Source organism: Typopeltis vanoorti, chromosome 19 (genome assembly GCF_054136105.1).
Source record: "Typopeltis vanoorti isolate ZY-2024b chromosome 19, IOZ_Tvanoo_1.0, whole genome shotgun sequence".
Classification (NCBI taxonomy): domain Eukaryota; kingdom Metazoa; phylum Arthropoda; class Arachnida; order Uropygi; family Thelyphonidae; genus Typopeltis; species Typopeltis vanoorti.
The window spans coordinates 61121367-61140331 of NC_143567.1; the positions used below are offsets into that span (position 1 = coordinate 61121367).

An 18965-nucleotide genomic window follows, 5' to 3' on the forward strand; every position below is an offset into this window, starting at 1 on the left:
GCCGTAACAGATACGGGGAATATAAAAAACATCTTGCTTCACCCCTAATGCCATTAATGTCAATTGTCAATGATTGTTTGCGAATTTTAGCAACTGAGGGTAACGGATGGCAATGCTGTAGCCAATGAAGTTTTAACTGAGGCTCGGCTATTGCCGTTGCCCAGCCATGACCATCCACTAAGATTTTCTTCAATCAGATGAAGGGATGAAGAGTCAAGGACTCAGTCCATCTCCCCCCCCCCCCCCAAAAAAAAAAAATTGTTTGCTCCCCGTCTCCGTGTGGTGGCCGGGATAAGAATAGCTCCACTGCAGCCCATGCATGTCGTACGAAGCGACTAAAATGGGTACCCAGGGAAGGTAATGGATGGCAATGCTATAGCCAATGAAGTTCTAACTGAGTTTCGGCTATTGCTGTTACCCTCTGCCATGATCAGAGCTCATAGCCCAATAACACCCTATCCTTACATTGCCCTCTACAAATAACGATGCAGATGAAAAGCATTCCTGCTTCGTCCATCTAGCCAAAAAAAAAAAAAAGATTGTTTGCAAAGACACCCAGGGTAACAGATGGCAATGCCGTACCCAATGAAGCCAAAATGATTGTTTGCAGAAAGATTATTTGTTAACTTGCTTTCCTATAGTTGATTTCTGTGATTTTTGAGAGCATCTCTGACTGGGCTATTCAGTTTATTAAGGATTTTTTTGTCTTGAGGAGTGCGTGTATGTTATGGTATCTTTTACTTGCTTTGTTTTTCTCTCTTACTAAATTCATTACGTCATCTGGGACACGATTGGGCTTGAGGGCAGCAGTAGTTTTGGTAACTGCTGCTAGAGAATTATTGATTTGATTTGAGAGAATTTTTAATGCTATTTCAACTTCCTCCTTTGATGTTATACAGGGAACAAGACCAATATATTCAGTAAATGCTTTAGATAATTTTCCCCAAGCTATGAAAGAGTAGCGCGGGAGGGGGGGAAAGGCATATGTTCTTGTTCTCATAGATTAATTAGAATGGTGGCGATAGTTCATTTAATGTTCTGAGGCTGTACTGATATTTATTATTCTGTAGAATAGCAATATCTAAGATGTCAGCTGTGCCAGTAGGACTATGAGGAGTTGGCTCGATGGGACCTGTTACAGCAGGGTAGTTAAATCCCCTGCTGATCGCTGCATTTGGAAACTCTCGAGGAATCTCAGAAGAAGAGTAAATCTCTTCCCCCCCCTCTCCAATCAGATCAGGGCTTGCACACACTGATGCTGAAAAATCAGAAGCCGTAGCAAGGATTTTAGAAAAGCAGTGCAAACCAGCATATGAAAACTTAAACATCAACCATATTTACAGAATTCATCGCCATGTTAGATGCACACTAAAACAATGTGACAATAATTCCAGCCGGATCACGCCTACTTCACCACTGGAAATAATTGGCATCATTAAGCACCTCAAGAATATAAAACCTCCTGGTCTGTTGGCATTACAAACAAAGTTATCAAATTATTACCCCGTAAAGATATTGTACATCTTACTAACACTATAAATGCAATCTTTAAAATGCAACATTTTCCCTCCCACTTGGAAAATTGCTGACATGTTACAGTTCACAAACCAGGCAAAGATCCACATCTACTTCAAAATTATCATCCCATTAGCTTGCTTTCAAATCTAGGTAAAATTGCTGAAAAAAATCATCCTCTCCAGACTCCATGATTCAGTAGAAAATCACTAAAAATCATTCCACAAGAGCAATTTGGATTTCGTAGGCATCTCAGCACCACCCAACAAATTCACAGATTAATCGAATTCATCACTTTTGACAAAATTTGGCATTATGGGCTGCTGTATAAACATTATTTATTTCTAACATTCCATTGAAAGATTATACTATTAATCAAATCATATCTCATTAACAGAACAATGCAGGTTAAGATAAATGAACCAATTTCAACCCAACGTCGTATTTTGGCTAGGGTTCCACAAAGCTCGTTACTGGCCCAGATTCTTTTTTCAGTCTATATGGCAGATATCCTGCCTAACCCCATGTCTTCCATTATGGCTCTTTATGAAGGTATTAGCTAGATCACTTCATCCACATCTTGTAACCAAAAAACTTCAAGATAACATTCTAAAACTAGAACAATGGTTCTCTGAATGGAGATTGCAAGTTAACCCTTACAAAAGCATAGCTATACTCTTCACTAGAAGAGTGGCATCTCCCAAATGTGACATATTTCTGTTTAATACCAAAATTCCATCGTAAATAGAAGCAAAATATCTCGGAATACTACTAGACAAAATATTAAGCTTCAACAACCATATTAGGAACACATGCGTAAAATATTTAAAGTCATCGCCCAACTCTACCCCTTGATAAGAGAAGCAGTAAATTAAACACAAGAAACAAACTGCTTCTCTACCAGGTGGTGATTCGTCCTACAATTACATATGCTTCTCCGGCTTGGAGCCATACCTCCAACGTTAATATACTTAAATTGGATCGAGTGCAAAACAAATGTTTACGAATTATACTAAATACTCCATGGTTCGTCAGAAACGTTCAGATTCATAGAGACACAAATATCCCATAGATCTTCTCTTTCTTACGCTCTCTAGCAATAAAATAAAATCTAGCAATAAAATACAATACCACGTGGAGAAAAATCGACATTTTTTTTTCTTTCTGAACTTCTATTGTAAAGAAAGAGTAAAAATCATCATCTTTATTTTTATTTATTTATTTGTTTTTAAGATAAAGATTGAGGTATACTCTTTCTTTTCGGCAATTTTCCCTTTTTTATGTAAATCCTGCCCATGATTGTAATAATATTGTACAGTAGGTTGGCTAAACCTGAAGTAATAGTTTGCGAAATAATAAATATATTTAATATTTATAAATAAATATTTTATACGATAATTAAAAATTTTATTATTAAAATAATAAAATTTTAATTATGTAATTTACTATTATATCACATTTAATGAGATAGAGGCTACGAAGCAAGGCGACTGCTTTGGTTATATATATATATATATATATATATATATATATATATATATATATATATATATATATAACAAAAGCAGTCGCCTTGCTTCGTAGCCTCTATATATATATATATATATATATATGTTTAGAGGTGTTAAACAATCACACAAAATCACTCGCACCGTTGTTAGTGATAAAAAAAAATATATATATATATATATATATATATATTTATATATATATATTCACCTTGAGCGCCGGAGCATGCGCGTTAGAACCAAACAATGTAAGAACGCATCTTTGACATCTAATATGTGAAAAACACGTGGGTGTATAGTGACGCAAAAACACCAAATAAAATTACCAATATCGAGATTATCGATTAGTAATTGAATTAAAATATCTAATTCGAATTCAATTGGGATTGTTATTTTATTTTTTCGCTCATGAAAATCAAAACTCACACGTGGGCCACATCCGGCCCGCGGGCAGTGCTTTGGACAACCCTGCCATAGGGTATTATTAATTTAAGTATTTATTTTTAAATTAATATAATAATGATGAAATTATAATTCATATTATTAATTGACGATGGATGATGAACCTTCTGATTACCGCGCAGAAAGAAAACCAAATCATCTATATCAGATAAAAGATTATTATTAATATTATTAATATAATAATAATGATAATGTAATGAAGAAAATGTAATATAATATTACATTTTCTGTTCAGTTGGAGCCTGTGTTTGGCTTATACGAAGACGCTTTGATGTCATTAAGTATATAATAGACCAACGTGTCCCAAATTGTTCCTAAGACGGAACACTTCACAAATCCTGAAATCTTAACGGAACACACCTTGGTTAGAGTCGAGTGTCATCGGTCTCGTATTCAATGTAAAGCTGCTATCGCCGAAGCAGGCTGTATCACATCGCAAAAATGCGACAGCGCACACTGCAGGCGTGCCGGGCCGCATCGCATCGTATTGACCTTGCTTGTGACCTCACGTTTACTAGAATAGATACCGCTGTACTTCACTCGCCCTCGGAGGTTTATACAACCACGGGCGGCTGAGTCAAGGCCAGCGCACGCTGGACTTAATAGCGCAGTCTACATGCAAAATGAGGAGCGCCTGATTTTCAAACATGTTTGAACTTGTAGCAGCATTTAGAAGCACAGTTTGGGAAACCCTGTAATAGACCATCGGTTCCCAACCGGTAGTACGCGTATCCCAGGGGGTACGTGCTGGGCCGTTCAGGGTTCAGGGGCACATGAAAAATAATCAGTAATGGCGGAAAAACAAGTAAAGTAAACAAAATGCAAAACGTTAGTTATGGAACAATAAATGTTAAATTTGAATCACCGCTATTTTAAAAACAAGTTTTTTTTTATTTTTTTATTTATTTATTTTATTTTTTTTTTTACAGTGGTTCCGAACCTTTTCCCACTTGTGTACCCCTTTTAAACCCATTTCTATAAATTGTAGAAATGGATTTAAAAGGGGTACACACGTGGAAAAAGGTTGGGAACCACTGATAGACTAATGGGTTAATTTTTGTAACCCTACACATTTCAAACAATAGTAGGTATTTTTACCATTAGAACAGTGTTTCTCAACCTTTTTTGGATCATGCCCCACCTCAACGTCTCAAAGATTCTGATGCCCCCCCCCCCTCCAGCATAATAGTCAGCCAAGTTCTGAAAAAGCATAATATAAATATGTATAAATATGTACATGTACATTTTCTAATTGCTCCCCTCCCCAAAAAAATTCAAACTCTCCCCCTGTGGGACGTACGCCCCACGTTGAGAAACACTGCATTAGAATAAAAGTTTTTTTTTTTTTTTTTTTTTTTTAAATAGCATGAGGCATTATTATTGCCATATGCTGAGTGTGTGATATTGTGTGAAAGTTTGTTTCTTAAATCTGGACTAAGAATTGCCAAGTTGATTTTTTGATATGGAATAGTTATTATTATTCGGTATTTTCTAGAAAAGCACTACTATCTTATCACGATTGCGTAGAGTTTGAGATTGGGTATAGTTAGTTATTATAATATCTAATATGCAGTGATTCCATTTTGGCTGTTTGTATTAATTTTAAATTTACATAATTTTTACGTAACATTTTAAAAAAAATAATTTTTCAATGTTTTCTGCATGCTTGTAACAAAGAATCCTGTCGTGCTAGAGGGAGAAGTTCAGTTTAAAATCCCCCCCCCCCTTTTTTTTTGTTAAATTTTAAAACACATCATGAAACTTTGTAAGAATATCAACACATTACGTTCCTGCAACAAAAACGTACATAACATGGTTTAAAAAATTTATTTAAAAATTTTAAAGATTAAAATTTTTTAACCATTTAAAGATTATCCCTTTTAATATAAGATAATTCATAATAATATAAGATAATGCATATAAAATGCCATGTTAAACTATATATTTTTTTGATTTTTAAATAAATAATTAAGAAATTTTGAAAAACTTTAATAATTACTTAATAAATATTTACACATAAAGTTAAAAACTATATATTTTTATTATAAAAGTCAATGGAAAATCTAGTTAGCGAATTATTTAATTTTTGATAATTTAATAAAATAAGTGTGCCAAATCGCTTGGATTTTTTGTTTAATCGAAGGGGAAAAGCTAAATTTATTCTTAATTTTAACTTTCGCAGCGGGACTTTCAGTGGTCGCGAGATTTTATTTATTTATTTTTTAAGCTCTTTGCACTCGTTCCTTAGCTATATGACTTGGAGTCACCACCCACCTGGTCTCTGAATGGTAAAGCTGTAAAGGCCGGAACACTCTTCACCCACTTGACGTTCATGAATAGAAGTCTTGCAGCTGATTCGCAAATTGTCTCCGGGTTACTGAGCATGCTCTGTGCAGCAGCAAGCTCATGGGGATACTGAAATGATATTAACACAGAGTTTCAGTATAATAAATACTTAAAAAACAAAAACGGAACGATATTGCACTTTTTTTTATTTGACATAGTTAAGTTTAGCCTTTTTTCTATTTTTTTTTTTTTTTGTTACACAAGTAATATTCTAAGTTTTTATTAAGAAATTGTCAAGTATAAAATACTAATTGCTTCATTATAAATTGAAAATCGCTATTTTTGATATGTACAGTAATGTTTAAATTCAGTTTTATATGAAATATTATTTGTCTTCGTTTTGTTTTTAATTAATAATTGCATTTTATTAAATAGCCCTATTTTAAAACGTATATTTTAAATAAATTACTTGAAAAATATAAAAATAAATAAGATTTCTTAGAATTATAATTAATTTTTAATTCAAATTAGAAATACCAGTGAGATTGTTGGTATTAAATTTTAATTTAATAAAATCACATCATATTTAAATTTAAATTGTCTATAATCGCTTCGAGATTTTTTTCCTAACCTACGTCTAATCATTATTCAAATATGCCGAAGAGACTAAAGAAAAATATCAGAAATACCTTAGGTGTGGGGTGGCATAGACTAGTTGCCCGAAATGACATTCCAGGAAGAATATTTGGCGCTGTGGTAGTTGGCGGACATCCTGCCCTTTCGGTTATTAAATTATTCACCGGGGTATGTGGAAGAAAGGGAGGTGATGGTAGGGATGAGACATCCGGACTGACTGTTTCTTTCAGGTAGATTGCGACCTGCCTTCTGATGGTAGAATTACGAGGGCCTCGTTCATGTTGAACGGCTGGAATAATATTTGAATAACAGTGTATTTTATTAGACAATATATACTATTATAACAAAAATACACCTCCAATTATTCAAGAGGTGGATTATTTCGTTTGTAGATTGCCTATATTGACATTTTTTTTTCATTATAAATATTTATAACATTTATTTATTATAAACAAATTAGGGGTTATCTCATAATCATTTTTAACCTATTTTCTGATTTCTTACGTCAGCAAAATCGAAATGTCAAGAGAATTAGTTCTTGCAAACGTTCTCGGAGCTTGCAAACATTTTCCCGTTAAATAAATAACTAACGTACCATCTTTATTCATTCCAGCTTCTAAACACTTCCGAAGACGACATGCACGGCATTGGTTTCTGTGAGTTTTATCCATCGGACAGCAGTTGGCGCTGTTACCCCTTGCTTTGCAGACATACTGTCGGTTTCTACGGATCGAACGCTAAATAAATAAAATATTCAGTATTTATTATGCTAGTTGTGACATTTCTGAAATTATAAACAAACTATGTTACCAGTCTCAAAATATGACAATAATATTATATTTGTTATAGTGAAAATTACAAATAAACGGTTTTCCCGATTGAAAATATTAATTATAATAGTATTTTAATATATTTTTTATAAAATTTAATGGTAATTGAAATGCTTCCTTTATTTTTTTTTTTCATATAATAAATAATTTTTTTTAAAAAATTAAAATAATTAAATTACTTTATACCTAAATTAAATTATTTTATAGATATACTATATGAAATCTATAATAAGTAGAAGGCTGTATTCGAATATCAATCGACCGTGAGATGCGGTGATTGATTCATTCAATCCAATACCCTTGGAGGTAATGGATAGCAATGCTGTAGCTAATGAAGCTCTAACTGAGGCTCGGCTATTGCTGTTACACTCCTGCCATGATCAGAGCTTTAATAATAGCTCAATAACCTTATCCCTACACTGTCCGCTACAGATAACGGGGAATATGAAAAGCATTCTTGCTTCGCCCCTTTAAGCCAGTCCTTATTATAAGGACTAAGGCTGTATTCTTGCTTCGCCCCTTTAAGCCAGTCCTTATAAGGACTATAAGGCTGATCGAGATTGGTGTGTCAATCGACCGTGAGATGCGGTGATGATTGATTCATTCAATCCAATACCCTTGGAGGGCAATGGATGGCAATGCTGTAGCCAATGAAGTTCTAACTGAGGCTCGGCTATATTGCTATTACCCTCCAGCCATGATCAGAGCTTTAATAGCTTAATAACACCTTATTCCTACACTGTCCTCTACAGATAACTGGGAAGATGAAAAGCATTCTTGCTTCGCCCCTTTAAACCAGTCCTTATAAGAACTATAAGGATGATCGAAAGGAGGAATGGAATCAATCGACCGTGAGATGCGGTGATTGATTCATTCAATCCAAAATACCCTTGGAGGGTAATGGATGGCAATGCTGTAGCCAATGAAGTTCCAACTGAGGCTCGGCTATTACTGTTACCCTCCTGCCATGATCAGAGCTTTAATAGCTCAATAACACCTTATACCTACACTGTCCTCTACAGATAACGGGGAAGATAAAAAGCATTATTGCTTCGCCCCTTTAAGCCAGTCCTTATAAGGACAATAAGGAAGGATGATCGAGAGGCTTGTCGGAATCAATCGACCGTGAGATGCGGTGATTGATTCATTCAATCCAATACCCTTGGAGGGTAATGGATGGCAATGCTGTAGCTAATGCAGATCTAACTGAGCCTCAGCTATTGCTGTTACCTCCTGCCATGATCAGAGCTTTAATAGCGCAATAACACCTTATCCCTACACTGTCCTCTACAGATAACGGGGAAGATGAAAAGCATTCTTGCTTCGCCCCTTTAAGCCAGTCCTTATAAGGACGTTTAGAGGGGAGATGATTAATCGACCATGAGATGCGGTGATTAATACCTTTGGAGGGTAATGGATGGCAATGCAGTAGCCAATGAAGTTCTAACTGAGGCTTGGCTATTGCTGTTACCCTCCTGCAATGATAAGAGCTTTAATAGCTCAATAACCTTATCCTTACATTGTCCTCTACAGATCTACAGATAACGGGGAAGATGAAAAGCATTCTTGCTTCGCCCCTTTAAGCCAGTCCTTATCCTTATAAGGACTATAATGTAGGGTGAGTAAATATTAAGCAACGTGGGCGCATAGTAAATTTAGTCTGAGGACAAAGCGATTCTAAAAAAAAAGCAATAAAATGAACTGTGTATGCAACTATTACTCAGCGCTAATGTGTTATTTTGCAAAAGTTTCTGTTGGTAAATTGGAAGATCTATCCTTTTCAATATCTATCTATCTTTCAAGAGTTGACCGAGAGTTGTCCATCCAGTTCTTCAGTCATAAACACGTTTCCAAATTCGTGTTACGATGCTTATCATTGCAGTGAAATTTGTTTTAATCCACCGTGCAGAAACTACACAAAAGCAATATCTACACGCATTATAAGTCGTTCCTAGGAAAATCATAGAAATCGTTCAAACTATAAATGATAAGATTCAATAGTGAAATATTAATCATAATAATTAAAAGGTGTTCGCTTCTGATATTGACGCTGTTCTCGTGTACGAAGAACACGAGAATTGAATCCTGAATGGAAAGTTGTCATTTCCAGAATCCAAAGATTTTTTTGTGAAAAAAAAGAAAAAGAAAAAGTGAAATACTATAACAGTTATTTTAATTTCCAAGTTTTTTTTTTACTGTTTGTATAAAATTTGAAAATTTATTTATGCTCAACTGTGATATAGGTTTGGCGAAATTAGAACGGCTTATATCATAATCAGTCGCAAACTCCAATTATTAGCTTAGTAACAGACTTTGTTCTTTTTTATAGCGCCTGCCGTTGATATTTGTGTGTTTGTTAAGATTGTCATTAAAGAACAAAGTCGTCCGACTTACCGACAATATAAGCAATTTAAAATATTCTATATTTTAAGAAATGTTACCGATAAGAATCGTTACAATAATCTTTATTTTTCCAAACAATAAAAAACATACCGGACTGGTTGACTGAATGCACGCGCCCTTTTCCAACCAACAAGCCGTGCGGTTTGTTGGTTGGAGAAGGTCGGAGATATTGGAGTTTGGAGTGGCGGAGTTGGTTGGAGATTTTTTTATGCCGTTATATATTCAGCAATTAAAGCTCTGATCATGGCAGGAGGGTAACAGCAATAGCCAAGCCTAAGTTAGAACTTCAATAGCTACAGCATTGCTATCCATTACCCTCCAAGGGTATTAATTAATCACCGCATCTCACGGTCGATTGATTCAACCCAAGTCTCCGTTATATATATATATATATATATATATATATATATATATATATATAACTAAGACGGCATGGAGATATAAGAAATAAATCAAAATTACTTTATTGAAAAAGTAATTACATTTTCATAATTTACTTACCTTAAAGAATCCAGCACATCTGGAAAGGAAAAAAAAAGAGTTAGAAATATCTTTTAAATATGTTTAAATCTCATCACTTCATTGTTAAATTATAAATATGAATACAGCAAACATATTATCACAATCTGGAATGCGACAATTATACAAGATACTTCAAAGTGGTTTCTGAAAATAATTATGGAAAGAACGTTAGGTGATTTATTTTTATCATGTTGTAATCTTAAGTTATCTAAAATTCATCTAAAAACTCATTAAAATCAAACGAAAATTAAAATTTCATCTAAGTGTGATTTTAATGGTGAAATGATTCGAAATGATATAAATGACAATAAATAAACTACAATACACAAGTGAAACACAACAAACGAGGTGCAAATTATCTCTCTCTCTTCAAATTCAACAAATTCACTACTAACGAGGAAATCCTTATCCTTTTACAGAATGCCTTTCCGTGTATTAACATAAAAATATAATGGAAATATTTTATATATAGATGTTAAAATGAAATGCTACAATTAAAAACTAAATATAATAAAAAATATGAAATATTTAGCTAATATGACAGACTGGTACAATTAAAAAAAAAGAGTCAACATACGTAATTTACTTTTGCTTGTACATATTATTTCAATATTAAAGAGGGCGCTGCAAACTTAGTTCAAAAGAATAACCAAAATGTCCAGTTTCTTGTTTTGACATTTCAGAATAATACAAAATAGTTTATACAGTTATATTATATCTAATATAAGCTTACAGCTTGTTTATTAATAGAACATAAATTTAGATTTCAGCAAATTATAAGCAAAAGAAAGTGCACTGTTGCTCAAGATATCTGCCGTCTGATCTCCCTACGAGTAGCGCATACTACTTCATTAATATTTAAGTTTCCACTTCAGCAATCGTTTTTGATCCTTTTTTTTAGTGAACTAAAAAATCTGAGTTGATATTTTAAGTTAATTTAGTATCCGTAACCATCGTTCTGTAAATGATAAATATAGTTAGAATTATTCTTCTTTACCATTTTGTATAAATGAAACCTTCTTTTGTTTACACGTTTTTACACCTGATAATTACTTTAAGTAAGAAAAGCGCCGCCAAGTGGGCATTGATTTTGTGAATAATATCATTTATTCAGTAGACTAGGAGTAGTTTTATCTCTTCATGGGTTTATTTGGAATGGTGTGTGTGTGTGGGGGGGGGGTTAACATCACTAAAAGACAGTTGTCAGGGACGAATTAGAGGTACATTTTGGACAGTGTCAGAAATTCGAAAAAACTAATTAGGTTAATTTTCGATTTGATGCACACGTTTAGAATGCGATATAAGATTTGATGTAGATAATGAATGATTTTCTCAGAAATAATTGGTCAATAAGACGGACAACAAAAGGCAAAACGTAATTGAAGAACTCATACAATGAATGAAAGATTAAACATAAACCCAAAGGTACAGAAAAGAGGGGGGGATATAATATTTTTAAGTACAAACGTTAAAGTTTGTAAAGATTACAAACTTTAACGTTTATAATCTTTTTTAACTAACAAAAAAGCTTTAATTTAATGTTTAAACTAATAATGTTAATCAAAATACCAAAGCATACTTCGGGTTCGTCATTTTTATCAGTAGCTACTAGTCCTCATAAGGACGGGCTTAAAGGGGCGAAGCAAGAATACTTTTCACCTTCCCCGTTATCTGTAGAGGACAGTGTAGGGATAAGGTGTTATTGAGCTATTAAAGCTCTGATCATGGCAGGAGGGTAACAGTAATAGCCGATCCTCAGAACTTCATTAGCTACAGCATTGTCATCCATTACCCTCCAAAGGTATTAATCACCGAATCTCACCGTCGATTTTCCAGCCTTGTCCCCAGTAGCTACTAGTACTTACTTACTGGAGTTTATTCTAATATTTAATATAAGTAAATTTAATAGGTGTCGCAGAGCAAAACTAAAAATGGGATTAAATAAGAGATTTTATATGCAAAATATTATAGAAATATTATTATTTTTTATATTTTAATAATAAATTAATTCAAGCTATAAGAAAATAATTGAAACATAGGAAACATTCAAAATATATTCTTTTTACGTCTCATATTTTTGAATTATTAAAAATTAAAATGATTATTTTTGTATCATAATTTTGAACGTAAACAAATCAATTAGTTTTGAAAATTATACAATGTCATTATTATGCAAAATGTTATACATAATTATTATAGAAATCAATTATTGTACAAAATAATTTATTTTTTGTATTGTTAATATTTTTTAATCAGAGAAAGTAGCAAAGAGCTTTATAGGAATATCTAGTGTTTGTACTATAGTTGGTTTAGATTCCTCACTGAAATATTGTCCCGGGTTTTAAAACTTGGTTCGGGATCGTTACAGTTTGATCGACCACTTAGTTCAACTATGCGAAATATTTATTATTTCACATGAACACTTCTATTTGAAATGTTCAATATTAATATCATATGTTTAACTATGTTTGATGACTTTAACTTTTCACCTAACATTGAGCGAATAGTAAAAAAGCAAAACTCCACTTCATGTGTATTTTACATATTCAGTTTATATTTGCAAAAGGCATTAAATACTAGCCATTAACAGTCATTATGCCTTTATGGTTTTATTTCTCTTTGCAGAAAAATGCGACTGGAATGGTTAGTTTGAGTAGAGCGAAACACTACTTTCATTTGAAATTCGGTGCATTTTAAAAGAAAAGCAGGAAATAATAATAAAACCAATAAAACTTATTAAAATACAAATTAATAAGAGTAAAAATACCTTATAATAATTTAATATAATATTAAATATTAGCATTAAATATAATAATATTTAATGTTTAACTGAATGTATAAAATTAATAGCATGCAATATTATAAGCCATGGCAAAACATAACTTGTCAAAAATTTAAACCGGAAGGAAATAAAATGAAAGTAAAGTGATAAATGATTGAATGATTTAAAATATCATATTTATACCGAATTAAATCTAATATACATTAAAAGAAGAGGGAACGATGATAAAAGTCTTGGATAATCTTTAGAATTAGATCCGACGAATTTGCCTACTCCGCAATAGAAATAAAATTTGTCATTTGGGGAAGGGGGGAATTGTATTTACTTTTGAAGAACGGCTTTTTATTTTAAACTTATAGTTTTCTAAATTTAATTTTCTAATTTACCAAAAAAAGAAAAAAAAAAAGAGTAACTTACCCATCGCAGGCAAAGATCCCATAGTGCTTTCCAGAGGAATGGTCTTGGCATACTTTACAAGGAACATCCAGGAGAATTCGACCTGTCGAGTAATTCTAAGTGTTTATTTCAAATATTCAGCCGTTGCTAAATAGCATAATAAACTTAATACAGAAACTCATGATTTCGTATGTGACCACTTAAAAATCATAGAAACCAGTTTTTCGTTTCTATGATTTAGTTTTTTTTTTTTTCCGGTTTTCTTTCTTTGCCATACAATTTTTTGTTGTTTCTATTGTGACGCTCTTTATTAAAAAAAAAAAAAAAGCATTTATTATTACTATCACTATTTAAAACACTTGTCCAGCTTATAAAATAACCAGAAAACAACATATGAAATAACAAGAACACAGTTTACATAACATATAACAATCAGTCACTACGGAAAAGCCACTGGAGCTTCTACATCTTCTTCAATTCACCCGCGCCTTTAGGACCGGCAAATTCATGCATTGGCACGTCACTCTTCTGCTGCACCCTAAGGACAATTTTTTCGTTTTTTTTTTCTGTAAAACTGTGTGTTCACGGACTGACTGGTTTGCCTGGTTCTGCGGGATGAAAAACCCGAGTTTCGGAGAGGGGGGAAAAATCCTACCTCCGTATGAGATTGGCTAACTCACCATTTGTGCTGAAAAGACCTGATAAAAGTTTCGATAAGAGAAACCTTAGGGATCTACAGAGAGTTGAAACAGTCGCTGTGTAGATATTATAACAAGATGGAAAATTAGAGGGAATTTATTCAAAAAGAAAGGCATAACGAAGTTTTCTGAAACATCGATACAAGGACGCAAACACGCAATACCCCCCCCCCCCCCCCCCACTTACCTCCCCTTCAAAAATACTAAAGCGCGCACATGCAGTGGTTGTTCGTGGGCTCATGTACTCGTTAACCGGGGGGGGGGGGAAATGCACTCATATATATTTTTATATGAGTTAAATCGACACCTGGCTTGTCACGAATACTAATATATATATATTACTGTTTATCAAAAAAGTAATCTGTGGTATTTTGTTTACTGAATTTTTGTAGTAAATGTAATAATATTTTAATTGTATATATGTAAATGCACTGTAGGTGTCGAACATGAGATCCAAGGTAACGGATGGCAATGCTGTAGCTAATGAAGTTTTAACTGAGGCTCGATTAAAACAAGGTCAAGGACTCAGTCCATCTCCCCTCAAAAAAAATAATAAAATAAATAAATGAAAATAAACTTTAACATTGAGAAAAAATTATTATTCTTATTAATTTTTTTATTTTTTATTTACTTTTTGTTTAATATTATGTCTTTCATTGCTAATTTTGTAAAAGAATATATATTCAAGATGTTTACTGTATGTAGTAAATACTTGTGCTATCAATAAAAAAAAATAATAAAAAGAAAACATACATAAAAATCTGTATTATCTGTAAAAAATGAAGTGTATTATCATTATTGTATGTGATCTGCATGTTTGAGAGCTTTGAAGGAACCTGCTAATATTGGTTTTTAGCTGAAGTCTTCAGGACACACGGGATGAGGAAGACAATTCCAGATAATAGACGTAGACTGAATTAACAAAGTGGAATAATGGTGGATACTAATTCCGGCTACAGAAAAATATAAAGCAGAAATTCATTTTCATAAAAAGTGGTGGATGTCTCTAAGAAATCATGCAGTTAATCGAATTTACCCTTCTGAAAAGCATAAAGAATTCTTGTAGATATTTTTGGTGCATTATTGGAACAATATTTTTAGATATGATCCGAGGGAATTCCCCGCGAACACACATGGATTATGGGCATGAACACGTACCAGCCATATGCCGGTCCCGAGCACGGATAACATTGGTGGTGGTGTGTGTGTGTGTGGGGGGGAAGCAATGGTGAACTATCTTGTAAAAATCTCAACACGAACATTTTGTGGGCAAGGCCTACAAAGTCACCTAATGTGAAACGAACTGAAAGAGAAAAGTTACAACTTTTTCATTAAGTACCACCACTCAGTGGTGGTGGTACTTAATCTAGAAATTCTTAATCTAGAAATGTGTAGAAAAGTAATATATAATATAAAATATTTAAAGGTGTGTGTTATTTTTTTAAAGATTATTAATAATTTTTATTTTTTAAACTAACTATAAATGAAAGTAATATATATTTTAATGAATGTTTTAAAAAATTAAACCAAAATAAATTACATTTGTTTTGGTACATGATCCAATAAAAATTATTAGCAGCAAAACAGATCAACCATATGAATAATAATTCATTCAATAATGGATTTCTGAGCGGGAAAGTTGTAGTACCGATCGAACGGACAGATCTCATTGAAATTCTGTGCTGACTAAACTGTTCAACTCACTGTCTCAGGATGGACTGCATAATCGTAAATGAATACTTAAATAAGTAAATAGCGTTGCTTTCCCATTAACTGCAATCATCGGAAATTTTAAAGAAGATTGACAAAGCATGTGAAGGAAATGGATCTCATGATGATGACAACAGGTTAGTTTTTTTTTTTTTTTTTTTTTTTTTTTAACACTGAGTTAATCGTCCGAGATAGTAACTGTAACGATTTGACTCTCCTCCAAGTGCTCCGGTTTTTTACTCACAAACATGAAACCGCATACATTTGATGCTAATATTTACATGTAGATTCCAACTATAAATACGAATGTAGGTGATTCGTAGAGTTCATACCGTTCATAAATAGAAAGGACGATGATGATAATGATAAAATCTGTACGTTTTATGCAATTTGAAATGAGCAGAAGCATCGGCAAATTATAATAACTCTAGTTTTAATGAGATTTGCATCTTAAACATTAAAAAAAAAAATGAATGTGCTGAGTGATTGGGATGTATTCACGTCGAACTGGACAGTCTTATTATCTCTCGCAATCTTTACTAAAAATTGTTCGTTTATTAGTTTGAGACGGATATGACGTCAGACATTCAAAACATCTATTATTGCGTCGAAAAGGATAGTCCTTTTTTTTGTGTGTGGTGGATTCGTCAAGGAAGCATGATGAATTCGATCTATCCCTTTCAGCGTATTCCAAGTTCCAAACGGTTTGGAATAACTGGAGTATTGCCTCTCTTGTAGCAACATAATTCCAGTAATAACAGGAACAGTTGCTGCGTCTTTAGCAAAACGTGTTGTACGTATCAGATTCGCATTGTTTGTCCTTATGCATATAACTCCGTTCTGCTAGATGAAGTTTATTCAGTCAATAAAAAGACCTTATTATTATTATTTATCATTTTCTTTTTATTATTTTTTTGCTATAGGAATATTCCATTGTTCTGCAAATAATGCAATACCTATTCATCATCAAGAATCGTCACGAACAATCTCATGTAAGATGTATGCATATACATTATATTATATTATATAAGTTTAGTTTGACAGAATATGTTTCCATGGTAACCATTAAGTTTCACAATTAGCATCAGAACAGCACGATCTCTGCTTCTATTACCAAAAGGTTTGGATTTAACTTAACATAGTGATATTCAATACAATCCCTGAAGAGATATTATCTATGACAGCAATAAGTTTGCTTGTGTATCAAGAGACAGAGGAGTCGTTATATTTCTTGTTAACAACAGCATAATATAGTAATTAATATTTTACATCGTTAGGAACAAATAAATTCAATACCTTAGCGTTGAAGTTCTTCAGTAATAGATAACGTATTCTGTAATAACCCAAGTTTAAACTGTGACGTAAGCAATTAAACTGAGCGGGGTTTTTTTTTTTAATTTAATTAATTATTTTTTTTTTTCTGTTTTCATTTTAATAATTTTTATAAAATTTTTCTGTATAAAAATAAAACTATTAGAGTTTTAAAATAATGAACAACATTATTAATAATAATAATAGTATTTTAGAATTTTTTATGTTAATTATAAAAGCGACACCTTTAAATTTTTCTTATGCTTAATAATACATTTTCACTGCAGATGTATGAATAATAATAATAAATCAATCGACCGTGAGATGCGGTGATTGATTCATTCAATCCAATCCAATACCCTTGGAGGGTAATGGATGGCAATGTAGCTAATGAAGTTCTAACGGAGGCTCGGCTATTGCTGTTACCCTCCTGCCATGATCAGAGCTTTAATAGCTCAATAACACCTTATCCCTACACTGTCCTCTACAGATAAGGGGGAAGATGAAAAGCATTCTTGCTTCGCCCCTTTAAGCCAGTCCTTATAAGGACTATAAGGATGAATAATAATACTATTTTTTTATGAATAATAATACTATTATTCATGCTTAATAATAATACTATTATTATTATTAATAATTATATAAGGATGAATAATAATACTATTTTTTTTATGAATAATAATACTATTATTCATGCTTAATAATAATACTATTATTATTATTAATAATTATAGTATTTTAGAATTTTTATGTTAATTATAAAAGCGACACCTTTAAATTTTTTTATGCTTAATAATACATTTTCACTGCAGATGCATGTCGTACGAGGCGACTAAAATGGGTACCCTGGGAGGGTAATGGGTGGCAATGCTGTAGCCAATGAAGTTCTAACTGAGGCTCGGCTATTGCTGTTACCCTCCTGCCATGATCAGAGCCCTAATAGCTCAATATCGGTGAAGATGAAAAGCATTCTTGCTTCGCACCTTATAAGTCAGTCCTTATAAGGACTATAAGAATATATATATATATATACAGTTAGGGGATAGGGAAGTATGAAGAGTCCTTTTTAGGACTTCCAGGGTAACGGATAACTGGGGCTCTGCTATTGCTGTTATTACCCAGCTATGACTAAAGCTTTTAGCTCAATAACACCCCATCCACACAAATTTTCTTCATTCAGATGACGGGATAAAGAGTCAAGGACTCGGTCCATCTCCCAGTTCTTTTAAGAACTACATATACAGTTAATAAAATAGAAAAAAAAAAAAAAACCAGCCTACTGCGGACTACACGGTTTACAGCTTATTGTGAGTATTACGAGTCACATAAAAAAATAAAGAAAAGAAAGAATGAAAATAAACATTATTCAAAAGTAGTACTACTTTCAAACTCTTGCAATAAAAGGGGTTGCTTCGTATTCCCCATTTTTAATTAATTTATTTATTTATTGCTAATCCAAAGCCATGTTTTTTTACATTTGAAGTTAAGGAGAAAAATGCCTGCATTTTTCTCCTTAACTGAATCTTTATTATTTAAACAGAATCTTTATTATTTTTATCACTCTTTCTATTTAACTTCAAGATGCCCTGGAAAACAGAAGCTAAATATCTCGGCGTACTGCTAGATAGAAAACTAACCTTTAGTCCGCATACAAAATCCTTATGTGCAAAGGCATCAAAAGTTATCACTCAGCTCTATCCGCTTATCAAGAACAGCAAACTAGATATTAAAATCAAACTGCTCCTCTACCAGTTGAAGATTCGTCCCATTATCACATGCGTTCCCCGCCTGGAGCCATACTTCAAGCTCAAGTATCCTTAAACTGCAAAGACTGTAAAACAAATGCTTACGTATAATCTTAAATGCACCATGGTACATTAGAAATGTTTAACTTCATCGAGACACA

General features: G+C 32.8%; 1 protein-coding gene across 1 annotated transcript in view; it reads right to left on the minus strand.

Annotated features, from left to right (window-relative positions):
- The window catches only part of LOC150096167 (nuclear receptor subfamily 2 group E member 1-like), a 131559-nt gene that overhangs the window by 7982 nt on the left and 104612 nt on the right, over window positions 1–18965 (minus strand). The window contains exons 6-10 of the mRNA XM_090409626.1: window positions 13362–13456; window positions 10142–10160; window positions 7003–7144; window positions 6461–6696; window positions 5760–5900 (exon numbers count right to left, since the gene is read on the minus strand). Of these exons, the coding sequence (XP_090265752.1) occupies window positions 5760–5900; window positions 6461–6696; window positions 7003–7144; window positions 10142–10160; window positions 13362–13456 (633 nt within the window). The remainder of the gene's footprint in view (window positions 1–5759; window positions 5901–6460; window positions 6697–7002; window positions 7145–10141; window positions 10161–13361; window positions 13457–18965) is intronic.